Consider the following 27,750-nt stretch of genomic DNA (forward strand, 5'->3'; position numbering starts at 1 on the left):
TTTTCCGATTGGGCCGACTCCGCTCGTAGTTTCTTGTGTGAAAGCGATAGCCATTCACATCATAAACGGTGAATGACTTGACCTTGTAGGCGAAGCCTTTGGCGAGCCCTTTCAACTCAGCATCCATTTCCACATCCTTGTAGGCCTACAGTATTTATTCAGAAATTCCCTAAAAAACAAGAGATAAGGGGGTTGGATAGATGGAGGATAGTGACAAGGGCGTATGTAGCAAGCTCATTGAGAACTTACTGCACATAAGGCTTCACTTCGTCAAGGTTCAACAACACATACAGCATGATAGTGTGCCACTCATCATGCCGCAAGATCTTGGTGCCCGATGCGCTTGCCTTTCCGAGTTGCCCTTTGAAAAGGCTGAGGTTCGATGAACTCTCGTCCGCGTTGTAACGAGGGGGACGATTGTGCACGCTGGGAAGGCCATCCTTATATTATGCTGTTGTGAAGTTTGACACCTCCTTTAGAATGAATGCCTCTACCACAGAAGCCTCAATTTTGGCTTTATTTCTACACTTTTTCCTAAGAATCTTTAGACATCTCTCAATTGTATAGCACCAACGGGCCTGCACGGGCCCCCCCATTCGTGCCTCGTATGGTAGGTGCAAAATCAGATGCTGCATCGCCAGGAAGAAGCCGGGTGGGAAGATCTTCTCCAACTTGCAGAGCAACACAGGTGCCACTTTCTCCAAGTCATCAATCATGTCCCGAGATAACTCCTTGGCACAAAGCTGGTGGAAGAAATAGCTCAACTCTGCCAGCACGCACCACACATGCTCAGGGATGTATCTCTGGGTCATCGCATGAAGGAGCCGCTCAATCCATATGTGGTAGTCATGACTCTTCATCCCTAAGACTCGCATAGTGGACAAGTTCACTCCCCTACTCAAATTCTCCGCATGCCCATCAGGGAACATTAATGTCTGGATCCACTGTAGTACTTCCTTCCTTTGGTCCTTTTTCAAGATGAAATCGACCGGAGTCCTTCTCCATTTCTTACCGGGCACGGGAGGCTTCATCACTTGCTTTGGCCTATCGCACATCTTTGCCAGGTCCAGTCTAGCCTTAACATTGTCCTTTGACTTATCAGGAATGTCCATGAGTGTTGCAAAAAGCGCCTCAGCGATATTCTTTTCTGTGTGCATTACATCAATGTTGTGTGGAAGAAGGTCATTGAAATAGGGGAGCCTAGTCAAGCCCAATTTATGAGTCCACTGGTGTTCCTCACCATATCCAATAAAACCACCTTTCTCTTTATCATCTTTGAGAGCCTCTATCTCAGCACGGACCTCGGCACCAGTCATCATCTGAGGTGCAGGGTCGGTGACTTGAACCCCTTTCCTGAAGTTCTTGATGTCTCGTCTGAATGGATGGTCAAGAGGGAGGAATTGACGATGTTGGTCAAATGAAGAAAACTTGCCACCCCTCTTTAGCCAAGTGAACCTCACAGCTGTCTTGCATATTGGGCATGGGAACTTCCTGTGAACACACCACGCGCAGAATATGCCATACGCCAGGAAGTCATGCAGGGAGTAGTGGTACCACACATGCATTGTGAAGTTCTTCTTTGTAGCTCAGTCGTATGTCAGTACCCCCTTTTCCCAAACAAGGATCAATTCATCAATGAGAGGCTCCACGAACAAACCCATCTTGTTCCCTGGGTGTCTAGGAATTATCAGTAATAAGAATAGTTCTTGGGTTGAAACATGACGTCGGGGGGGGGGGGGGGAGATTGAGGGGGATCACGAACACGGGCCAACAAGTGTACGGGGCCACCAGCAATCCATAGGGGTTGAACCCATCTGTTGCCAGCGCTACACTACATTCCGAGCCTCCTCAGCTTTACCATGATGTATGCCATCGAAATGGGTCCATGCATCGCCATCCGATGGGTGTACCATCTTGTCAGCATTGTATCTTTTGCCATGTTTGTGCCATGTCATCTGTTTCGTGGACTTCTCTGTCATGTACAGCCGTTGGATCCTCGGTATGACAGGAAGGTACCATAGGACCTTCGCGGGGATACCAAGCTATTCCTTCTTGCCATCACTAGTGTCGACCTCCAGATACCTAGAGGATTTGCACTTTGGACAGTGCGTTGCTTTCTCGTGATCTTTCCTAAATAGGACGCAACCATTCGGACAAGCATGGATGTGCTCATATGGCATCTTAAGGGCATGAAGAAGTTTCTGTGACTCGTACAAGTTCTTCGGTAGAATGTGACCCTCCAGAAGCAGGGATCCAACAACTGCCAACATACCATCGAAGTTGTCTCGACTCATGCTACACTACAACTTGAACGCCATTAGGCGTCCAATGGCATTCAGTTGCGAAACCATTGTCTTTTCGTGAAGGGGCTTCTGTGCCAAAGACAGCATATCATAGTACGCCTTTGCTGATTCCTATGGCTAGTCCTCTAAGCCTTCACCGAACCGTGCCTCCTGAAAGTCATCCATCCAGTCTGCTACCCCGGCATATCCATCAAAAGCCTCGAGGCATGGTCTCACCACCTCCTCACTAATACGATCGGCTTCACCATGGTGGATCCAGCAGGTATAGTTTGACGTGAATCCATACTTGTAAAGATCTTCCCCCACGTTCTTCCTATTCTTTCTTACACGGTTGTCACATTTGCTGCAGGGACATGTGTCGGATACCAGAAAAAGGGGTACCCTAAGCGAGAACCAAAAAAATTGCTTAGCCCTTGCAAATATCAAAGCCAAGAAACAACGACGGGGCCTCGGGCAATTCTCCAATTCGCCCGAGGCCCGCGCCGCACAGCCTCTGACGAGGTGCCGACTCTCCACCTCGCTAAGGCCCCCTCACCCAAGGCCCCGCGCCGTAAGGCCTCGGACGAGGTACCAATTCTCCGTCTCGCCCGAGGCCCTCCACCGTAAGGCCTCGGACGAGGTACCAATTCTCCGTCTCGCCCGAGGCCCTCCACCGCAAGGCCTCGGACGCAGTATAGATTCTCTAACTCGCCCGAGGCCCCGCATCGCAAGGCCTCGGGCGAACACTCAGTTATCAACTCACCACCGCTCTTAACAACTCCTCTGACAGAACGTCGCATCCTATTAAAGCATTCAACCACTCCCGCAACGTCAGCCGCACGTCGGCACAGCACAGCAGCGTGTCCGACGGGATGAGAGTCACATCAACGCCCTGCCATCCAGAGCAGGACTAATGCCCGTACTACACTATGCTGCCTAACCCCTGCTCTAGGAAAGTGCGGCGTGGAAAGTCATGTTCGGGTCCCTGTAGCTTCGTAATCAGCATAAAAGACCGACCGCTCCTTCTCTGCCTCGCCCGAGACCCCCCGTTAGGGCCTCGGACGTTCTCTGCCTCGCCCGAGACCCCCCAACTGGGCCTCGGACGTTCTCCGCCTCGTCCCGCATCCTCATCGCCTCCGCCTCAACCGTCCCTTTGACAAGCTATCCCATCCGTTTAATGCGTCTGGCCACACCCGCTACGTCAGCCACGATCGGTAGGGTACAGCAACAGGGGCGATGTGACAACGGTCAAATCTCCTTTTTACCATCCCCTACTGACAATACAAGGGGTTACCGAGCCCTGTAGACGCACGCCCCACGCTATTCCACCTAAATCGGCTACGACGATGGCCGCCGAGACCCCCGCATCGCATACGGGTCACCTCTAAGGCCTCGGCAAAGCGGGCCTCGGCATGACTAGCTATAGCCCCCACCAGGCCTCGGCACTCCACCAAGTCAACAATCCACAAGGCATGGCTCGTCACCTATAGTGGAGGCCATGCTGACTAGACGTCAACAGGGACTCCCACGACAAGTAAACAAGTACCGATCGCTATTCCCAACACCATGCTGCTCCAGGAGTAGACTACAGTACTAGATCTTCCTTTAAGGCTCCACATATAGCTCTCTCATGTACTCCTGTCTCCCTCCTTGCGGCTATAAAAGGAAGCAGCCAGGACCGTTTCAAGGCATCGGATGAGAACCCACCGACACACATGAGCAACGCTCTATAATTTACACACGTACTTCCTCGCTGCGAGATCAACATCTCAAGCAACCCACGCCACTCCACGCAGAGACCTAGGACTAACTCCCTCTCTCGCCCTGCTTGTAAACCCCTACTATAAGCACTTCGGTGCAAGGAATACAAGATTGCTCTCTCAGACTGGACGTAGGGCACCTATTGCCTGAACTAGTATAAACATTGTGTCTCTTTGCATCACCATCCGGGATTGGGAACACGCAGTTCAAATTCACTAGTTGGTTGAGGACCCCCCCGGTTCCAAAACAACAATAGTTGGCGTGCCAGGTAGGGGCTCAACTGCGTGTTAGCTTAGTCATCCCAATAGATTCCGGATGGCAGACCCCATACGACCACTGCGTCTTGGCACGGTGATCTGGTTCGGGAGCATAGAGTTCATGTCTCTAGGACATGAGTACGACATGGTACTCCTCACACCCAGAGCCCCACTGGCCGAGGACGATATCACGCACCAGCAGCCCAGGCACAGGCGGTGCCTGGGCCGCAGCTCTCGTCATGCTCGCCAGGCACGACTCGAGCGGAACCACTCCAACGCCATGCAATTGCAGGGCAACGCTCCACACTCCGCTAGTCCCCCGCGCCCAGCTGCTGGCACAGAGTCCCTGGCTGGGGACCTATCTGGCTTAAGTCTTAGCGAGGGGGAGACGCTGGTAGCATGCAGCGATGCGCTATCATCAAGCTCTGCCCCACCACCTCCTGAGGAGCCAACTCTGGCGGAACAGGGCCCGGCGATGACACCATCCCCGAACCCTTTCGGATTGCGCAACGCCGCCGCGGCCTACGCTTCCACTCTCACGGGGCTCCCGGGATTCCATCAACGTTCTACCCTCGACCTCGTTGACTCAACTCCAACCCGTGCCCACGCTAGCTCCTCGGAGGAGGATGAGGCGTGGGCCAGAGCGGACTTCTCCGGGCTTTGCGACCATGAAGCTATGCGTCGCTTCATGGTCGCAAGCGATTATTGCTTCGGCTACTCCGACTCTGATGACAAAGGCTCTTATGATCCCACCCATGAGTGCTTCTACATCGAGCTCGGGATGCCGAGAGCGGGCAATGAGGAAGAAGGGGTAGCCAATCGCTCCCCGCCCCGTGAGGGGGTAGGCGACACCACACCTCGGCGCATCGGATCCCCGGCAGCACGGGACGAGAGTCTCGCCCATGAGGGACTTCAATGCCTTGACTCGTAGCAACTCTGTGAGCTCCAGGCCAAGGTCGAGCAAGACTGACTCCTTCTATGGCAACTCCGAGACACTCTCGAGCGAGAGCAGCAGGGTCGTGGTGATGGCGGAATAGCCCGGCGGAGGGCTCACAACGTCTACCACCGCATCAACAACGATGAAGGGGGCGAGCAACCCCCTATCTTCAATCGTGCTAGCCAGAACATTGCGGCAGCGGCGATGCTAGTCTGAAAGATGCCCGAGCCATCTACCTCGGAGGGGCGACGGGTCCACGGTGAACTCCGAGGACTTCTTGAGACCGCTGTGGTACAGCAGGCTGAAAGCTCCATGTCTCGGTGGCGAGGGGACACCTTGAAACAACCTTCGGTGCATGACCGCCTTAGGGCCCCCTTAGTGCACGACCGCCTCAGCGACCGACGCAAAGCGCAAGACGACCACGATGTGGTCAGCAGGTGACGGCGTCACGACCGTGATGGGGCCACCCGAGGCTACCAACCGCACCGAGGCGGCCGCTACGACAGTGGGGAGGACTGTAGTCCTTCTCTTGGGCCACCTGGCCCTTGGGTCTTTAGCGAGGCCATCCACGGCGTCCCATTCCCTGTTCGGTTTCGACAACCGACCAACCTCGCAAAGTACAGTGGCGAGACCAACCCTGAGCTGTGGCTAGCCGATTACCGCCTAGCTTGTTAGCTAGGCGGCGCGAATGATGACCTGCTCATCATCCGCAACCTCCCCTTGTTCCTGTCAGACTCGGCGCGAGCCTGGCTCGAGCACCTCCCTCCCTTGCAGATCAATAGCTGGCGCAACCTAGTAAAGGTCTTCGTCGAGAATTTCCAGGGCACATACACATGCCTCAGGAACTCCTAGGACCTCAAGAGTTGTTGCCAAAAGCCGAATGAGTCTCTCTGAGACTTCATCCGACGATTCTCCAAGCAATGCACTGAGTTGCCTAGCGTCGACGACTCGGAAATTGTCCAGGCGTTCCTCTCCGGCACCACCTGCTGGGACCTGGTCTGAGAGTTGGGCCGAAGCGTACCAACCACGGCGTCCGCACTCCTCGACATCGCCACTAGCTTCACCTCGGGTGAAGAGGCCGTCGGGGCCATCTTCCCCAACAACGACGCCAAGGGGATGCGGCGGGACGAGACCCCCAGGGCCTCAACATCCTGCCTCCCCCAGAAGAAGAAAAAGGGTCACTAGGGGAAGCAGGAGATCCTCGAGGCCTGTCTCGTCGTTGCCATGGATCACAAGAATCCCCGAGGCCCCAGCAGAGGCCCTGGACTCTTCGACGACATGCTTAAGAAGCCCTGCCCTTACCATCAGGGCCCGGTGAAGCACACCCTTGAGGAGTGCACCATGCTCCGACGTTACTACGCCAAGCTCGGGCTCCCCAATGATGGTGCCAAGAAGGAGGGCGCTGGCGACAGGGACAACGACAAGGATGACGGGTTCCTCGAGGTGCACAATGCCTTCATGATCTTTGGTGGACCTTCAGCGTGCCTCATGGCGCACCAGCGGAAGAAGGAACGTCGAGAGGTCTTCTCGGTTAAGGTGGCCACTCCTCAGTACCTCGACTGGTCTCGGGAGGCAATCACCTTCGACCGGGATGACCACCCTGATTGTGTCCCAAACCCCGGGCAGTACCCACTCGTTGTCGACCCAATCGTCGGCAACACCCGGCTCACCAAGGTGCTGATGGATGGAGGCAGTGGCCTCAACATCCTCTATGCCAACACCCTAGAACTCCTGGAGCTCGACCAGTCATGACTCCGAGGCGGTGCCGCACCCTTCCACGGCGTCATGCCGGGGAAGCGCACGCGACCCCTCGGGCACATCGGCTTATCCGTCTGCTTCGGCACTCCCTCCAACTACCGCAAGGAGACCCTTACCTTCAAGGTGGTTGGGTTCAAGGGAGCCTATCACGCTATCCTCAGGTGCCCATGCTACGGCAAGTTCATGGCGGTCCCAAACTATACCTACCTCAAGCTCAAGATGCCGGGACCCATCACTGTTGAGTCCACGTACGAGCATGCATACGACTGCGACGTCGAATGCATCGAGTATGCCAAGGCCATCGTGGAGGCCGAGGCCCTCATCGTCAACCTCAACCAGCTCGGCAGTGAGGCGCCCGACTCCAAGTGTCGTGCCGGGACTTTCGAGCCCGTAGAGGCCATCAAGATCGTCCCGGTCGACCCCACCTGCTCCAACGACCAAGCGCTGAGGGTCAGCACCACCCTCGATGGCAAATAGGAAGTCGTGCTCATCGACTTTCTCCGCGCAAATGCTGATATATTCACGTGGAGTCCCTCGGACATGCCGGGCATACCGAGGGAGGTCACCGAGCACACCTTGGACATCCGGCCTAGCTCCAGACCGGTGAAGCAGCGCCTGTGCCGATTTGACGAAGAGAAGCATAGGGCCATCGGCTAGGAGGTGCAGAAGCTTTTGGCGGCCGGATTCATCAAGGAAGTATCCCATCCCGAGTGGTTAGCTAATCCTGTATTAGTTAAGAAGAAGAATGGAAAGTGGAGCATGTGTGTAGACTACACCGGTTTGAATAAAGCATGTCCGAAGGTTCCATTTCCATTGCCTCGAATCGACCAAATCGTCGACTCCACTGCGGGATGCGAGACCCTGTCCTTCCTTGATGCGTATTCCGGTTACCATCAAATCAAGATGAAAGAGTCCAACCAGCTCGTGACTTCTTTCATCACCCCATTCGCCCTATACTACTATACGACTATGCCATTCGGTCTCAGAAACGCGGGGGCCACGTACCGGCGATGCATGACCCAAGTCTTTGGTGAGCACATAGGGCGAACCGTTGAGGCCTACGTGGACGACATCATGGTCAAGTCCAGGAAGGCTAGTGGCCTCGTCAATGACCTAGAGGTAGCCTTCACATGCCTCAGGGAAAAGGGCATCAAGCTCAACCCCGAGAAGTGTGTCTTCGGGGTCCCCCGAGGCATGCTCTTGGGGTTCATAGTGTTGGAACACGGCATCGAGGCCAACCCAGAGGAGGTCTCTGTCGTAACCAGCATGGGGCCAATCCGAGACCTCAAGGGAGTGCAGAGGGTTATGGGATGCCTCGCGGCCCTGAGCCGCTTCATCTCACGCCTTGGCGAAAAAGGCTTGCCCCTGTACCGTCTCTTGAGAAAATCCGAACGCTTTTCCTAGACCCCCCCGAGGCCGAAGAAGCCCTCACCAAGCTCAAGGCACTGCTTACCAACCCTCTTGTCCTAGTACCGCCAACCAAGGGCGAGGCCCTCTTACTCTACGTCACCGCAATGACCCAAGTGGTTAGCAAGGCCATAGTAGTCGAGAGGTAGGAAGAGGGGCACGCTCTACCCGTCCAACGACCTATTTACTTCGTCAGCGAGGTGCTCTCTGAAACCAAGACATGCTACCCCCACATCCAGAAGCTAATCTACGCCATCATCTCGGCTCGGCGCAAGCTGCGTCACTACTTCAAATCTCACCCGGTGACCGTGGTGTCGTCTTTCCCCTTGGGAGAGATAATCCAGAACCGGGAGGCCTCGGGTAGAATAGCCAAGTGGGCCATCGAACTCATGGGTGAAACCCTGTCATTCTCGCCTCGGAAAGCGATTAAATCCTAGGTCTTGGTCAATTTCATTGCTGAGTGGACCGACACCCAGCTGCCCCTAGCTCAAATCCAGGCGGAATGTTGGACCATGTACTTCAACGGGTCTCTGATGAAGACCGGGGCAGGCGCGGGCCTGCTCTTCATCTCACCCCTCAGAGTGCACATACGCTACATGATCCGGCTCCACTTCGCCGCCTCCAACAACGTGGCTGAGTACGAGGCCCTCGTCAATGGCCTGCAGATCGCCATCGAGCTAGGAGTACGGCGTCTCGACACGCGGGGCGATTCACAGCTCATCGTCGATCAAGTAATGAAGGAGTCAAGCTGCCATGACCCCAAAATGGAGGCGTATTGCAAACTGGTATGCCGCCTAGAAGACAAGTTTGACGGCCTCGAGCTCAACCACATCACGCGAAGATTCAACGAGGACGCGGACGAATTGGCAAAGATGGCGTCGGGGCGGGCCCCGGTCCCCCTGAACATCTTCGCCAGAGACCTCCACGAGCCCTCCGTCAGCTACACCTCGATGGCAGAAGAGGGGCCACCAACCGAGCCCACCGCCGGGCCCGAGGCCATGGAAATCAACATAGAGCCTCCCGAGGCTAACCAGGATACGGACTGGCAGGTCCTGTTCCTTGATCGCCTTGTTCGAGGAGAGCTTCCTGTAGATAGGACCGAGGCCCGACGGCTTGTGCGACGATCCAAAGCTTACATCCTTAGCAACGGCGAGTTGTACAGGCGGAGCCCATCCGGTGTCCTTCAGTGGTGCATCACCACCGAGGAGGGCCGAGCCCTACTCTAGGACTTGTACGCGGGAGCCTGCGGGCACCATGCAGCGCCTCGGACGCTCATCGGGAATGCCTTCCACCAAGGATTCTACTGTCCAACAGCGGTGGCTGATGCCATGAAGCTAGTATGTTCCTGCGAGGGATGCCAGTACTATGCACGGCAGATGCACCTCCTAGCCCAAGCCCTCCAAACCATCCCCATAACATGGCCGTTCGCCATGTGGGGGTTGGACATGGTTGGGCCTCTGCAGAAGGCCCCCGGGCGCTACACCCACTTGTTGGTAGATATTGACAAGTTCTCCAAGTGGATCGAGGCTCGTCCGATCACTCAAATCAAATTCGAGCAAGCAGTGCTATTCTTCACTGATATTATCCACAGGTTCGGGATTCCAAACACCATCATCACCGACAACGGGACATAATTCACCGGCCACAAATTCCTGACGTTCTGCGACGACCACCACATCCGTGTGGTCTGGTCGGCCGTGGGACACCCTAGGACAAACGGCCAAATAGAACATGCCAATGGCATGATCCTATAGGGCCTCAAACCAAGGATATACAACCGGTTGAAGAAATTTGGCAAGAAATGGCTTGCCGAACTCCCGTTGGTCATCTGGAGCCTGAGGAACACTCTGAGCTGAGCCACGGGATTCATGCCGTTCTTCCTAGTCTATGGAGCTGAGGCCATCCTACCCACTGACTTGGAGTACGGTTCCCCAAGGATACAAGCCTACAACGAGCAAAGCAACCGCACTGCCCGCGAGGACGCCCTCGACCAACTGGAGGAAGCCCGAGATGTCGCGCTGCTACATTCGGCCAAGTACCAGCAAGCCCTAAGACGCTATCAAGCCCGGCGCATTCGAGGCCGGGACCTGAAGGTGGATGACCTAGTGCTGAGACTGAGGTAGAGCAACAAGGGACGTCACAAGCTGACCCTGCCATGGGAAGGGTCGTACATCGACGCCCAAGTGCTAAAGCCCAAGACCTACAAGCTGGCCAACGAGATGGGCGAAATCCTCACCAACGCTTGGAACATAGAACATCTACGTCATTTCTACCCTTAAATTCCCAAGCATTGTATACATTGTTTCTTGAAATACATTAAAGAAGTGTTCTTTAGTTGTTCTAAACTTTTCAAGAAACCCCCAGAGCCCATCGATGAGGGATCAGTGTTACAATAACACTATAAGGGAGACCTGGCTCTGCCTCTGCAGAACCAAGCCTCCCTCGGGGGCTAGAAGGGGGGAACCCCCCTAAGCCCCAGGCACCATTTGTTAATCGTTTTCGAATAAATTTCTACGCCAAACTTTCTGGCGTGCTCTGACAAATCGATTGTACAAAACCTAAGGACCGAAAGTTCACCTCAAGGGCAAAAGGCCGACCGAGCCAAGGGACAGCCTACGCCTCTGGGCTATGGCTGCTCCCTCACCACCTTTCGCCTGAGGGGCAGCTTAGGCTCCAAGGAAGTTTTGTGCAAATGACTTGTCTAGAAACGCGCGTGCTCTGACAGGTCGATTATAGAAAACCTAAGGACCGAAAGCTCGCCTCGAGGGCAAAAGGCCGGCCAAGCCGCGAGAACGATCTATGCCTCCGGGCTACGGCAACTCCCTCACCACCTTTTACCCAAGGGGCGGCTTAGGCTCCTAGGAAGTTTTCTGCAAATGATATGTTCAGAGGTGAGACAGAGGGCAGAGGCTCGGAAATACAATAAAATGATTAACAATAAGTACTTATAAAGGCCTCGACGGCCACAAATGTCACGCTACGATAACAATCCTAATCTATTTACATGGCCCCTTTGGCCCAGGTCAAAGCTCAAGGTCTCCGGCATCGGCGATCGGCGCGGGAGGAACCACCTCCTCTTCGAACAGACTGGCTAGCGCCGTGCCAGGGGCCTCAACCGCCTCCATTAGCTTCGCAACCTCCTCATCGGCCTCCTCGTCATCCTCAGCCAAGACGTAACTATCGCTGATGGCCTCAAGGTTGACGCCAGTGTAGTGTGAGGAGACGACGGCCAGGGCGCGCTTGACGCCCATGTGCAGCGCCCCCCCGGAGTCGCTCGCGCACTCGGCCGCTCAACGCAGTCAAGCGGCTCCTAAGGGAGCTACCCGACTCGACCCCCTCAACCTCTAGGGCCTCGCAGACAGTATGGGCGGCGCTCTGCAGTGCCTTGTGCTCCCCGACCTCGGCCTCAAGCACTGCCTGCACTGCGACAGAGGCCTCAGCTACCCGGGAGACCTCCTTCTCCATCCCTGCGCCAAAACAAGCAGGATGGGGTTAAGAACAAGAGAAAATAGGCCAAACAAGGGCGAAGGCCTACGGGACTCACCCTCGGTCTTCTCCTTCCAGCGCTGGATCTCGACCCGAGAACCCTCGGCTTTCTCTTTCCAGCTCAGGACCTCGACCCGAGAGGCCTCGGCCACCCTGGAAGCCTCCTTCTCTAGTTCTGCACCACATCAAGGAGTTAGGGGCCGAACGCAAGGAAAACAAATAAAACGGGGTAAGACTTGACAGGACTCACCCTCGCACTTCCTCTTCTAGGATAAGGCCTCGACCCGGGAGGCCTCGGCCACCTTGAGGGCCTCTGCCAGGGCACCTTTCGTCAGCACATGCGCACCTTGCTCCGTACCTAGCTGCCCTGCGGTGGTCTTGGCGGAGGCCATCGCTTCTTCAGCCCGGGATCTGAAGGAGTCCCGCTCATCGGCCACCCAGGTCAGCTCCTCCTCTAGCTTCTTGATCCGCGCCACCAAAGGGGTGGCCTGCTCCCGAGCCGTGGCCGCCTCGACCTTCATATCAGCATAGTGAAGGCAGAGGTCCTCCACCTCTGCACTCCGCGTCGATAGAAGCTCGTGGGCACCGGCAAGCAGATCCGTCTACTATCGGAGCTGGTCCCAGACGCCCCTCTCCCGACGGAGAAACAGTGACTTCCCGAAGGACCGGGCCTCGAGCTCCTAGGAACGCAAAACAGAGGTCAAGTACTGCGAGAAAACTCGGAAAAAGATGACACAGCACTAGGAAAGAAAAGAACGCAGCTGGGAGACCCCGGGTAGATCGTCAACCACGACGGAAAATGCTATCCGCAGCGACCGCTCGGCCAGCTGGCGATATTGCTTGAAGGTGCCCCAGCGCCCCCCCCCCTCGGCCGCGTCCTCAAGGGCAAACAGAGGCTCCCCCTCAGGGTCGTCCTGGCTCCGCCACCAGACACGCGGGTGATCCCACCCGCGGGGCTCGGGTCGGACCCCGACAAGGGCTGAGCTCCCCTCGACAGGAGTCAGGACCGGCTGCTCCACGGTGCTCACCGCCTCGTCATCTGCCGCCTCCTTCCCCCGGGAAGTATTATCGGAGGAGATTGTCTGGACCATCCGGGCGCTCTCCTATGACGGCAGTAGGACTTGGTCCGAGGGCGGTGCCGAGGCTTGCCCCGCCTCCACTGCCGCATCCTAGGCCGACAGCTTCGTTGCGCCCACCTCCACCACCACGGCCTCGGTGGTCTCAGGAGCCCCGACGTTCGCCGCCTCAACTTCAGGAGCCCTGGCCTCGGCCACATCGGCCTCGGAGGTCCTGGGTGCCCCCTCCCCTGCCTGCTGCGTGGCCGCCTCGGTGGCCTCTTCTTGAACGACCGGCTCCCCCAGGTTAGCTCTGGCCAACGCCATACCACGCTGCATGGTGGCTTGCGCTAGCACCACCCATTGGACGGTGGAGCTGGTGCTCACCATGAGCGCTTTACGTGGCGCTAGGGCGGGCACTTCCGCCTGACGCTTCTGGCTAAAGGCAAAATGATCACGAGGTCAGCATACGGCCAAGGGACAAGCGGGTGATACTTCAAACTCTACTGACAAAACACTCACCTTGAACGGGGACACAACCGCTTCGGCACTACGCCCCTCATCTTCTGCAATGGTGGTGGTGGTAGCGGCGGTACGAACTCTGTGGCCGCCGGGGCCGGTCGGCCCTCGCCAGACTCCGACACCACTTCGCCCCTCTGCGGAGATGGTTGAATCGCCCCCACCACCTCCGCTGTCGAGCCCACTGGGCTGACGGCGCGCTTCCCTAATGCCCGTGCCTCAGGCGTGTTGGCCTCGGCCCTAGGGCGGGCAATCGCCAGCCCCGAGGCACCCTCTCCTCCTCCTGGAGACGTCAGGCCGCTTGCCGCCGCCCTAGGCACCGCTTCCCCGACGTCAGGGAGGTGGTCCAAGGGACCCCACCCCACCTCGCTCTCGTCATCATCCCTCGAGGACTCCAACAACGACGGTGACAGAGACGGCTCCACCGGGAGACCCTCGTGCAATGACCCATAGTTTTCCAGCTCTTCGCGCTCAAGGTTCTTCCTGTTGCGCTTTGCCTCCTCGGCATCCTTCCGCTTCTTTTGCGCCTCGGCGTGCGCCCGGTTCACCGCCCGTCGCCCTACGTCCTCGGGAACGGGCGGTGGGGAGGCTCGCACGTCCCTCATCCCCTACAAGAACGGCAAAGCACGATAAGGGCTCGAACTAGAACATAAAGATGTAAGAAGGCCTCGGGGGCCGCAGTGGCGTGTGACTCACCAGAGAGATGTACCCCCGAGATGGCTGCATCAGGAACGGGAACAAGCCACCACTCTTCAGCTGCCCATCCACCATCTCTCTCACCCGACGCAGAATCTCCTCGTCGGACAGGGCGACGGCAGACATCCAGATGCCATCGATCGGCTGATCCGGTGTCATCTCGAACAGGCGTCGCCGCCGATCCATCAATGGCAGCACCCTCCGGCGGTGGAAGGCCGCCACGACCATAGCCGTCGTAAGGCCGCGGCCACGTAGCCTCTCCAGCGCCTCCAGAAGCAGCTGTAGCTTGGGCTGATCATCCCTCACGACGCCATACCTCCACCTATCCGGCTGGCTCTAGGGGGGAAACCCGCCGTCGTTGTTACGGAGGTAGAACTAGCCGTTGTGCCAGCCGCGGTTGGATGACGCGAGCTGAACCGGGATGTAGAGGGACTGCCAGTCTTGGCGCACTTGGAGAGTGCAGCCACCGGCCCTCATCGCCTTTCTCATGCCCACCATGCCCGCCGGCTTGGTGGTGTGCCCGGCCCGAAAGAGATGGAGCCACAGCTCCTAGTGGGGGGTGATTCCTAGGTACCCCTCGCAGACGGTGATGAAGATGGCCACCTGCGCAATGGAGTTGGGGTTGAGGTTGTGGAGCTCCACACCATAGTAGTGCGGGAGCGCCCGCATGAATCGGTCCGCCGGAACGCTGAGGCCATGCTCATGGAAGGACACAAAGCTCACGACATAGCCGTCACGTGGCCTCGGCTCTGGCTCGCTCCTCGGAGCGATCCACTCTGGCCTATTGGGGTCGGTCACCGAGCGAAGGAGGCCGTCATCGACAAGCGACTGCAGCATCTCCACGGACACGTCGGAGCGACCCCAAGGATCCGCCTGGAGGATTTTGACGCCAGCCATGGATGCAGCAGAGAACGCGACTATGGCAGTAACACTCACTCTCGCTCGCTCTCTCTCTCTCTCTATCTTCTCCTACCCCTTCTCCCTTCTTCTCCCCGGCGCTCTCTGTTTTTAGCAACGACTCGAAGGCAGAAAAGGTGAACGCAGGCAAAGTAAGGAGGGGAAGGGCGAGGCTCGTCGCATATTTATGCAGGGAGAGAGCTAACGGTTGGGCGATGAAACTGGGAAAGGATTCCCCAGATCTAGCGCGGTTAATGCCGATCCGACTAAACCGCCCACGCGTCCTACTTTTTCTCGCTAACTGCGCACGTACAGTAACGACCCATCCGCAGACTTCACGTCACATCTGCCCGTGGCGAAGCCAGGAGCTGTTATGTCCCCCCGAGGAACCGCCGCGAAAGGCGCGCCCTCCATTGTCAGTCGATGGGAGGGGAATCTCCCCCACTAGGTTCCTTCCGGACTAAGGGACTGGGCGTCGAGCCCGTTACGGTCCAGGGGTTCGAAGGCTAGTCCCCCGAGGGTCTCAATAGCCGCCCTAGGACAACAGAGTAAGGGACAACTATGGGCGAGCCCATACATGGTCGAGGCCCAAGCAAGTAGTTGCTTGGGATGCCCTAAGTCGTGTCCGAGACCGGCATGGAGTTCTCTAAAGGGGATCCCATCGAGGGAGGCACCGAGCCCCCAGGGCCAATCGAACAGCCCTGGCACCCGCTAGAGAAACCCTCTGGTACTTTTGGAGTGCGTCTCTGGACCACTAGCCGACCCCTATCAAATGGGGCACGGGCCTCCACTCAGACTTAACCGATAATAGCTCACCGGAAGTGTCACCGCTCGCGCCCACCGAGGGTAGCCTGACATATTCCACCCCTCCTTCCGAGTGAAAAGGATGTGCGAGGGTCACACAAAAAGACAGGGAAACTCCTGATCGCCCTCTCGCTCCGTGCGGAGGCTCAGGGGCTCTTCCTGCAACCATGCCGAGACCCAGTGACCGAGGCTCGCACCCAAGGGCTCGGCAACAACCCCTCCTTCCAAGCGAAAAGGATGCGCGAGGGTCGCACAAAAAGATAGGGAAACTCCTGATCGCCCTCTCGCTCCATGCGGAGGCTCGAGGGCCCTTCCTGCAACCGTGCCAAGACCCAGCAACCTAGACTCGCACTCGGGGGCTCAGCAAATGCAGAGGGCAACCTGGCAAGCTCGCACCCACTGAGGGTAGCCTAGCAAACAACCCGCAAATGCAGAGGGCAACCTGGCAAAATTACCCCGCAGAAGGGCAACCTGGCAAAATTACCTAGGCTCGCACTCGGGGGCTCGGCAAATACAAAGGGCAACCTGGCAAGCTCGCACCCACCAAGGGTAGCCTGGCAAACAACCCGCAAATGCAGAGGGTAACCTGGCAAGCTCGCACCCACCAAGGGTAGCCTAGCAAACAACCTCTCCTTTCGAGCGAAAAGGATGCACGAGGGTCACACCAAAAAGACAGGGAAACTCCTGATCCCCCTCTCGCTCCATACGGAGGCTCGGGGGCTCTTCCTGCAACCAAGCCAAGGCCCAGTGACCCAGGCTTGCACTCGTGGGCCTAGCAAACACGATAAAACTCCTCACTCAATAGGGAAAAAGCCCCTAGAGGAGTAAATCCACTCCTCTAGGGCCTCGGGGGCTACACCCGGCGGGTGCGCTCGCACGCACCCACCGGAACCACGAGTACAAAAAGCAAATCCCGACGGAAGCTGCTGCGACCCAAAGTCTCGAAAAAACCTCAGGGTGAGTGCTTGCACTCCCCCCAAGGCTCGGGGGCTACTGTCGGATACCAGAAAAAGGGGTACCCTAAGCGAGAACCGAAAAAATTGCTTAGCCCTTGTAAATATCAAAGCCAAGAAACAACGACGGGGCCTCGAGCGATTCTCCGATTCGCCCAAGGCCCGCGCCGCATAGCCTCTGACGAGGTGCCAACTCTCCACCTCGCCAAGGCCCCCTCGCCCGAGGCCCCGCGCCGTAAGGCCTCGAACGAGGTACCAATTCTCCGTCTCGCCCGAGGCCCTCCACCGTAAGGCCTCGGACGAGGTACCAATTCTCCGTCTCGGCCGAGGCCCTCCACCACAAGGCCTCAGAAGCAGTACAGATTCTCCGACTCGCCCGAGGCCCCGCATTGCAAGGCCTCGGGCGAACACTCAGTTATCGACTCACCACCGCTCTTCCAACTCCACTGACGGAACGTCGCATCCTATTAAAGCGTTCAACCACTCCCGCAACGTCAGCCGCACGTCGGCACAGCACAGCAGCATGGCCGACGGGATGAGAGTCACATCAACGCCCTACGATCCAGAGCAAGACTAACGCTCGTACTACACTGTGCTACCTAACCCCTGCTCTAAGGACAGTGCGGCATGGAAAGTCATGTTCGGGTCCCTATAGCTTCGTAATCAGCATAAAAGACCGACCGCTCCTTCTCCGCCTCGCTCGAGACCCCCCGTCAGGGCCTCGGACGTTCTCCGCCTCGCCCAAGAACCCCCGACAGGGCCTCGAACATTCTCCGCCTCGCCCAAGGCCGGGCTCGTCCCGCATCCTCGTCGCCTCCGCCTCAACCGTCCCTTTGACAAGCTGTCCCATCCGTTTAATGCGTCTGGCCGCACCTGCTACGTCAGCCACGATCGGCAGGGTACAATAACAGGGGCGATGTGACAATGGTCAAATCTCCTTTTTACCATCCCCTACTGACAATACAGGGGGTTACCGTGCCCTATAGACGCATGCCCCGCGCTATTTCGCCTAAATCGGCTACGACGATGGCCGCCGAGACCCCCGCATCGCATACGGGTCACCTCTAAGGCCTCGGCAAAGCGGGCCTCGACACGACCAGCTATAGCCCCCGCCTGGCCTCGGCACTCCACCAAGTCAACAATCCATAGGGCACGGCTCGTCACCTACAGTGGAGGCCATGCTGACTAGATGTCAATAGGGACTCCCACGACAAGTAAACAAGTACCGATCGCTATTCCCAACACCATGCTGCTCTAGGAGTAGACTACAGTACTAGATCTTCCTTTAAGGCTCCACGTATAGCTCTCTCATGTACTCCTGGCTCCCTCCTTGCGGCTATAAAAGGAAGCAGCCAGGACCGTTTCTAGGCATCGGATGAGAACCCACCGACACACATGAGCAACGCTCTGTAATTTACACACGTACTTCCTCGCTGCGAGATCAACATCTCAAGCAACCCACGCCACTCCACACAGAGACCTGGGACTAACTCCCTCTCTCGCCCTGCTTGTAAACCCCTACTACAAGCACTTCGGTGCAAGGAATACAAGATCACTCTCTCAGACTGGACGTAGGGCACCTATTGCCTGAACCAGTATAAATCTTGTGTCTCTTTGCATCACCATCCGAGATTGGGAACATGCAGTTCAAATTCACTAGTTGGTTGAGGACCCCCCGGTTCCAAAACACCGACAACACGGCATCCGACTCGACCCTCTAGCAGCCTCGCCAAATGAATGCTCCAAGAAAGCATTAGTCTTAGTCATCCATTCTGGGGTCATACTTGCATGGCCCATGTACATCCAATCATGGTTCTCCATCCTCTAGCATATACATATGTAAGCGAGTAATATAACTAGCAATTGCATCTGCACGGCGTTCCTACCATCTAATAGGTGAGGATAGGTCCTAATCCCACACGCGGATGCGTAGATGAGGTCAGTTTGAATGCTCCACTCCTATCCGAGATAGAATTTTGGTAGCACCTCCCCGCTGTTCTCCCGATACACGTCCTGCAAGGGAGAGTGTGTATCCAGAGAACAACAGGGAGGTGATGCCGAAAGTTTGTCTCGGACCGGAGCGAACCATGGAAACTAACCTCATATATGCATCTGCGGGCTGTCCAAAATACGTGGACAATCCGGAAGAGATACGGTCGCAGATATGCAAAGATCTGCATACCTTCGACCGTATCTCTTTCGAATAGGAGATGCCTAACTGGGCTACGTGACCATATAAAACATGCATGCAAAGGAGGAGGGGGTTATACCTAGGGTGGCGGTGGAGTCAGGCTAGCGGGGCAGTGGCGTGTCGGTGCAGTGGCGAGGCGATGCGGTGCAGGTAGACCAGCAGCGCTGACGAAGACGATCGGGGTCGCCGAGTCCCTCCCATGGGTCCTTCTCCTACATAAAAAGGCAATAGGTTAGAATCCATTGAAAATTTCGGCAGCACCTCCCCTGCACGGGGAGGTTTCCAAAACCTGCAAGAAACGTAGGCGCGATGGCCAACAACCACATATATACCAAACATAGGCACGAAGGCCAACAAACATATATATACCAAGACGAACCATGTACTTTAGTTCTCTTTCCATGCAAATGAAAGTATCGAAGTAGTACAACAACAAGTACTACTACCACTACAACTACTACTAACACTAACACTACTACTATCACTACTTACTACTAACAATACTACTAACACTACTAACTACTAACTACTACTACTTACTAACTACTACTAACACTACTAAGTACTACTACTAACTACTACAGGTGTAGGGCATACCTTCGCGACGAGAATGGCAACAACGAGGGTCGGCGACGATAACGGGGATGACCGCAGCGGCGTGAGGGTCGACGGGCCTAGGCCGGCACCTTCCTTCCCCTCTCCTTCTCCTTCTCCTCCTCTCTTCTCCCCTCCTCCTCTCTTCTCCCCTTCTCCTCTCTTCTCCCCTGCCTCCTCCTCCTCTCTTCTGCAGTGGCCGCCGATGGGGGAGGTAGCCGCCGAGGGGGGCGCGCAGGCGGGTGAGGTGGCCGCCAAGGGGGCCAGCGCGGGCGGTGGAGGCCGGGCGAGGCCGGGCCGCCGCGTGAGGCACCGGCGTGGGGAGGCGGACGGGGACGGGCGTCGCGGGGGCCCGCGCGCGGAGGCGCGGTGGCCGGGCGGGGGAGGTCGGGCCACCGCGCGAGGTGTCGGTGCGGGGAGGCGGACAGGGACGGGCGCCGTGAGGACCCACGCGGGGAGGCGCAATGGCCAGGGCGGAGGCGAGCGGTGGAGGCCGGGCGGGGGCGGGGGTGAGGCCGGGCCGCCGCGTGAGGCGCCGACGCGGGGAGGCGGACGAGGACGGGCGCCGCGGGGGCCCACGCGGGGAGGCGCGGTGGCCGGGGCAGAGGCACGGGCCGACGATGTGCGGCGGCGGCGGCTGAGGGAGAGAGAGGTGAGAGGGAGAGAGAAATGAGAGAAAGAGAGAGAGAGCGCGCCGGCCAGGCGCGGGTGAAGGGATAAGGGCGGCTTTGCCGAGTGCCAGATCGGCGTCACTCGGCAAAGTCAATTTTCTTCGCCGAGTGTCGTGATCTGGCACTCGCGAAGTTTTAAAAAAAATCAGCAGCTCTTTGCCGAGTGCTAGCTGTGATCACATGTGGAGATGTCCTGGTTTGTGAGCATCGTATGTGACAACATGCTCGAAACTTTTTCAAATTTTTTCCACGGCATACGCATACGATACGGCGACAACTCGACAAGTTTCATGATTTTTGGAATTCATTTGTATTTTATACAATTAAAAAACCACTCCCACGCAAGTTGGCGGCATTGCCCCGTGAGCACGTTGATCGAAATTTCAAGACAGTTCCTGGATTTAGCCTAAATTTACACTAAGAAACAAGGATAACATTTTTTGAACGAATGTAATCCATTATTCGATGCACCTGCAGTTCAAACTTACATTTTCTAGAAAAATTCAACAAAACAAAATAAAATATAGAAATATGCCAAAGGGCAATGAAAATGTCCCAAATTTAAACATGTTGTTTTTGGTAGTGTACTAAAGCTTCAAAAAAAATTGGTGGCAAAAAACAAAAAAAAATGTCGAGTGCCAAGTTTTGGCACTCGGCAAAATAAATTCTTTGCCGAGTGCCAAACGGGGGGCACTCGACAAAGAGGACGCCGCTGGATGCCGTTAGGCCCCTACCAATCTTTGCCGAGTGTCTGCCTTTGCCGAGTGTAGGTCTTTGCCGAGTGCCCGGCACTCGGCAAAGGCCTCTTTGCCGAGTGCCATATTTTGCCGAGTGCGGCGCTCGGCAAAGCAGGTCTTTGCCAAGTGCCCGAAATTTGGCACTCGGCAAAGATTTTTGCACTAGGCAAATCAAGTGTTTCCCGTAGCGTATTTTTCTAATTTTTCTATGAATTTTTGGTGAATTTTGCAAGATCTTTGTTTTTATAGAAAAAGAAAAAAAAAAGAAAAGAAAAGAAAAAATGCTTGCATGGGCTTGGTCTGGCCCACAGCGAAGTCGGCCCAACTATAAGGATTCAACCTAGGTTGAAAAAAGAAGCCCAAATTTTTCTGATTTTTCTATGAATTTTTGGTGAATTTTGCAAGATCTTTGTTTATAAAGAAAAAGAGAAAAACAAAAGTAAAGGAAAAAGGCTTGCATGTGCTTGGTCCAGCGCACGGCGAAGCCGGCCCAACTACAAGAATTTAACCCAGGTTAAAAAAAAAGCAGGCCCAGATCTGGACATTTTGCATCAGGAACTTCGATCTATTTCAAAAACTATTAAGGCAGTCCCACCTTTTCTTTTTCTCTAGCATCTTTACATCTGGAATCCTGTATTTCTTTCTATTCTCTTCTCCGGTCCTTATCTCGGCAATGTTAACCTAACCGTGGGAGGCAAGACCGAGCCGATATTGGAGAGGGCTGGACGAAAACAAAAAAATCAGAAATTTTGCCTCTTTAGTATTATATGTTGATATAGATATAGATATAGATATAGGTATAGATATATGAAAAGAAGACGCAACGACGGATCACGGATCCAACGGACGACCATGCATGCAGAGAAGTAACACATCAGTCGATCAGCGCCTTACCACACCTGGCCAACTCGGCAATTCACCGACGACGCTTCCCGGTTTAGCTCTTCATGACGACGGAGAATCCACCGAGAGCGATGATGGCAACAAGAGGCACGATGGAGGCGCAGACGACGCGGAATGCGCGACCGCGGGCTCGGCCTCGCTGGCCGGAGCTAGCCAGCCAGCAGGCCGTCCCGACCTCGGCCAGCCCAGCAGTGAAAATTCCGGCGAGGGTGGCGTAGTAAGCAAACCTGTGCTGCTCGAAGACCACTCCGTGCGGCGATCTGTAGAACGCGGTGGCCGCATCCATGATCAGCGTGGCCAAGCCCGCTGTTCCCACCCCACATCAACACCTGGATGCTTGGCACGACGATCTCGCCTGTCAGCCTTAGGGGGGAGAAGATGACTGAAAGACGGTGTCCAGAAAAACCAGAGGTACGCGACGTGCTAGTGCTATGGTAGGTGATAACGATACACTTTTGAGTACTCGGCTCGAAAAATCCATGACCCATGGTCACGGATCCACCAGAGGCCAGAGCAAGCCAGACCCAGAATGGAACACACACATGATCGAAACAGGACGCGTTCAGCGAACGTGAAGTGGTGCCAACATGCTGGCAGTTATAGGTTGACAGCACGTACTGCTTATTGATCGACGAGGTTCATGGCAACAATAAAGGGCACACATGGCATACTTTTATATGTTCGTTGCATGGATTCACTTGGCTACCTGGCCACCCTCCCTCACGGACACGGCCGCCATGAACCCTGCCACCCCAGCGAAGAAAACCCCCGAGATCGCGAGGTGGTAGTAGTAGTCGCTCTTGTCCAGCAGGCCCCGCGGCGGCTGGTAGGGCTGGCACAGGGACTGCAGGTTCATGGCCGTTGAGGCGGCGGCGAGTCCGAGCATCCCCAGCGCGGTCGTGGTGCTGAACGCGGCGCCGACGACGGAGGCCAGCCGGGCGAGGAGAACGTACATGAGTTTCCTCCCAGTGGTGGTGTCGCAGTCGCGGTCGTGGAGGTGGGTGGTGGTGGCCATGCAGACTACGGTGGACATGACCCCTCCGACCCCGGCAAAGAAGAACCACGAGATCGCGAGGAAGTAGGTGTTAGCGAGCTGCACGCCACGTTCTGTGGCTGCCCTTGAGTATAGCTAGTGATAGGCTAACTGACTTGTGTTGTACATGTATAAGTTTGGAAACCGATGATCAATACAGATTGAGTTGTCATCATTCTTTCTTTCCATCTCTTACATGGTATCAGCCGCTCCTCGATCCTAAATTTCCGCTGCCTCCGTCTCCACTTCCCTCTTGCTGCCGCCATGAGCTCCTCTTCTTCCTCATCGTCGGCCTCCGACAACTCCAACGCTGAATCGCTGCTGCCCTACACCCTCCGCGTTGAGACCGAGCCCGCTGCTCCCTCGGTCGTGCACGGCATCAACATCCTGAATCGGGTGCCGATCGTTCTCGACTTCAACGAGGCGAACTACACAGCCTGGGCTCGATCCTTCTGTGCCGTCTTCGGCCAGTTTGGTCTCCGTGACCACGTCGATGGCTCCGCGGCCAAGGGCGACAACGATTGGGTGCAGAACGACTGCGCCATCGTCTCTTGGTTCTACAACCGCATCTCCCCCGAGATTCTCTCCACCGTCTCGGACGCCGCCTACTCCCTCTGGCGCGGTGTCCGCAACCTGTTCCGCAACAACAAGGACACCCATGCGGTCTACCTCGGTGCCGAGTTCCGAAATTTCTACCAAGGTGATCTTCCGGTGCTCGAGTATTGTTCCCGCATGAAGATTATGGCAGATTGCCTCGGTGGCCTTGGTGCTCCAATGAATGACAAGGACCTCGTCTACAACATCGTCCGTGGACTCAACCCCCGTCTCCATCATGCCATCACCCACATCACGCTGCGACGCCGTCTACTGTCGTTCCTAAAGGCCCGATCCATGCTGCAGCTCGAGGAACATCGCATCAACGAGTCTGAGAAGCTCCAGGCTGCTGCAGCACTCGTCGCGCACGCCCACAGCGCGGGCTCCTCCTCGACACCTTCCGCCGCCCAGTACCAGGCCACGGCGGGACTTATGGCGCAGACCACGCATAGCGCTCCCACGTCGCACGCCGTTCACGGCACGCCTCCGTCGCACGGGGTTCCCGGCCGACCCCCCTCCACGCTGTCAACACCAGCCCACTCCTCCACCCACTAGTAGAGAAACGACCTTTGATCCAGCTCAAAATTTGGCTTTAGTCCCAGTATTTTTCGAGCCCGAGACTAGAGAGATCTTTAGTCCCGGTTTGTAGCTCCAACCGGGACTAAAGGTCCCTGCCCAACGGCTACTGCGGCAGGCTTTTGCTGCAGGGGACCTTTAGTCCCGGTTGGAGCTACCAACCGGGACTAAAGGTTAACTTTTACTCCCGGTTGGAGGGACCAACTAGGAGTAAAAGTATACTCCCGGCTGGAGGCTTCGTCCGGGACTAGAAAGGGACATTCAGTCCCGGTTTCTGTATCCAACCGGGACTAAAGGTCCCCTCCTATATACCACTTCTTCTTCCCCGAGCCAGAGCCACTTCGAGCTCAGTGGTTCTTGCTTCATCGCCGGCCTCTCTTCTTCCTCATCGCCGGTGATCACAAGATTTCTTCGATTCCTCCATCGATTCTTCGGTTCTAAAGGTTACCAACTTTATACTCTCATGTTTCATCAGTAGCATATCTCATTTTGTGGATGAGATATATGTGGTTTTTTTTATGGTGGATTTTTTTTATTTGTAAGCCATTTAAGCTCAAAATCACTTTAAAGTTTGCATATTTGGATGAAGGAAGGTTAAAGTAGTTATTCAAAACTAGTATTGAGCTTTCATTTCTAGCATGTATAGCACACTTCATGCTTTAGAGATATAGAGAATTTTAGAGTTTTTTTTAATTTTATTTGTTTATAAAATGAGAAATTTATATTATATTAAAAATGAGTATAGAGAGTAGATGACAACTGCTTCCGGGTCCTCGGCCTCTCATCGGGTTCCAAAGCGACTGAGGCCGGACCTCCCTCTCATTGCATGCGGCAAGTGTGAGGAGAAGATTATGATGGAGTACTGGGTGAGGAAGGAGTGTCCCAACAAGGGTCGTATCTTCTACAAGTGTTAGGATCGCAATGTGAGTTATTTTGTCGTATTTGATGATTATGATTAATTTATACTTATTTTCATGATGATTATGATTAAAGTTCTAATTTTTTGTTTTAATTTTAGTGGAATGGCACTGGATGTTTAGGCTGGTACTGGGAGGAAGAGTATGTTGAACACGTGCAAAACTCTCTTGCACAGGCGGCTACGGCGGCTGATGAGGCAGTGATCCTGCGGAAGAAGCCCATAGATGTTGAACAAACGCATGATCTGTCTGTTTTAGTTGGGATTGGTCGCGAAATCCTTATGCTGCTGAAGTACATTTTAGCTTTAGTTTTTTTAGTGGTAGTTGGGATTGTCTATATTGTAGCGAGACTTTCATAAATTAATACCTTGTGTGGTGGCATGCATGTCGTATATTTAACTAATTATGTTCTAGGTTTTAATATGGTATGTATGTCATGTAATGCAGATGAGCCGGCATTGGATGTAAATGCTGATCGCCGCTCCCAAGAGTTCATTGAGGGCATGCATTCTTTCTTACGTGTGGCCGAGGCAAACAAACGTGATTGTTTCATGTGCTGCCCATGTGCCATATGTAAGAATTTAAAGGAATATGCTAGCTCAATGAGTCTTCATTCACACTTGTTGAAATCGGATTTCATACCAAACTATATTTGTTGGACGAAGCACGGAGAAACCGGGGTTGTAATGGAAGAAGGTGAAGAAGAACAATGGGACGATGATGACATTATTGCTGCATATGGTGCCTTCAATGATACTGCAATGGGGGAAGCGGAAGAAGAGGTAGTGGCAGAAGATGAGCCCGTTGATGATCTTGGTCAGGCCATTCGTGATGCACAAAGAGAATGCGAAAGTGAAAAGGAGAAGATCAAGTTCGAACACATGCTTGAGGATCACAAGAAATTGCTATACCCAACTTGTGATGCGGGACAGAAAAAGTTGGATACCACACTGGAATTGCTGCAATGGAAGGCAAAGAATGGTGTATCTGACAAGGGATTTGGGGAGTTACTGAAAATCCAAAAGAAGATGCTTCCAAAGGATAACAAATTGCCTGTCACTACGTACGAAGCAAAATAGGTAGTCTGCCCTTTGGGATTAGAAATCTAGAAGATACATGCATGTCCTAATGACTGCATCCTCTACCGTAGCGAGGAGTATGAGAAGTTAGATGCATGCCCGGTATGTCATGCGTCGCGGTATAAGATCAGGCGAGATGACCCTGGTGATGTTGAGGGCGAACGTCCCACGAAGAAAATCTCTGCCAAGATTATGCGGTATGCTCCTATAATACCACGCTTGAAATGTCTGTTCAGAAACAAAGACCATGCAAAGTTATTGCGATGGCACAAAGAAGACCATAAGGTAGACAATATATTGAGACACCCTGCTGATGGGTCCCAGTGGAGAGCAATCGATAGAGAATTCTCGAAGTTTACAAATGACGCAAGAAACTTAAGGTTTGCTTTAAGTACGGATGGTATGAATCCTTTCGGGGAGCAGAGCAGTAGTCATAGCACTTGGCCTGTTACTCTATGTATCTACAACCTTCCTCCCTGGTTATGCATGAAGCATAAGTTTATTATGATGCCAGTGCTCATCCAAGGCCCAAGGCAACCTGGCAACGACATCGATGTGTACCTGAGGCCACTAGTTGAAGAACTTCTACTTTTGTGGAACAGACCAGGTGTACGTGTGTGGGATGAGCACAAACAGGAGCACTTTGACCTGCGAGCATTGTTGTTTGCAACAATCAATGATTGGCCTACTCTAAGTAATCTTTCAGGACAATCAAACAAGGGATATAATGCATGCACGCACTGTTTTGATGACATTAAAGGTATATTCTTTAAAAAATGTCGAAAGGTCGTGTACCTTGGCCATCGTCGATTTCTTCCTGCGAATCACCCCTTAAGAAAGAAAGGCAAGCATTTTAAAGGTAAGGCAGACCACCAGACCAAGCCGGGCAACCGAACTGGTGAGGATGTACTCAATATGGTCAAGGATGTGAAAGTAGTATTTGGAAAGGCACATGGCAGCGAACCTATTCCGAACGACGCCGACGGTCATGCACCCATATGGAAGAAGAAGTCCATATTTTGGGAGCTACCCTATTGGCAAGACCTAGAGGTCCATAGCGCGATCGACATGATGCACCTGATGAAGAATCTTTGTGTGAACCTGCTAGGCTTCATGGGTGTGTATGGGAAGCCTAAGGACACACTTGAAGCACGACAGGACCTATGATGTTTGAAAGAACGAGACAACCTACATCCAGAGAAGACAGATGATGGACGCCATTACTTAAGTCCTGCCAGCTACACTCTTAGCAAAGAAGAGAAGGAAAGCATGTTTGAATGCCTAGCAAGCATCAAGGTACCATCTGGATTCTCCTCGAATATAAAGGGTATAATAAATGTGCCAGAGAAGAAATTCCTAAACTTAAAGTCCCATGACTGCCACGTGCTCATGACGCAATTGCTTCCAGTTGCATTAAGAGGAATTCTACCTCCAAATGGACGTCTAGCCACCGTGAAGCTATGTGCATTCCTCAATGCAATTTCTCATAAGGCAATCGATCCAATGGATCTAGCTAAACTACAGAATGATGTGGTTCAATGTCTTGTTAGCTTTGAGTTGGTGTTCCCTCCTTCCTTCTTTAATATCATGACACACCTCCTAGTTCACCTGGTCAAGGAGATTAGCATTCTTGGTCCTGTGTT

At 54.7% G+C, this 27,750-nt stretch overlaps 1 protein-coding gene across 1 annotated transcript; it reads left to right on the plus strand.

The window, feature by feature from the left end:
- The first annotated feature begins 23,205 nt into the window (after positions 1–23,205).
- On the plus strand, positions 23,206–24,090 carry LOC136460308 (uncharacterized). The gene has a single exon (XM_066460060.1). The coding sequence runs from the start codon at positions 23,206–23,208 to the stop codon at positions 24,088–24,090; it is 885 nt and encodes a 294-aa protein (XP_066316157.1).
- The last annotated feature ends 3,660 nt before the right edge of the window (positions 24,091–27,750 follow it).

Source organism: Miscanthus floridulus, chromosome 6 (assembly GCF_019320115.1).
Source record: "Miscanthus floridulus cultivar M001 chromosome 6, ASM1932011v1, whole genome shotgun sequence".
Lineage (NCBI taxonomy): Eukaryota > Viridiplantae > Streptophyta > Magnoliopsida > Poales > Poaceae > Miscanthus > Miscanthus floridulus.

Bases quoted from the DNA above. Each gene is read 5' to 3' on its own strand.
- LOC136460308 (XM_066460060.1), top strand. From the start codon at position 23,206: ATGAGCTCCTCTTCTTCCTCATCGTCGGCCTCCGACAACTCCAACGCT.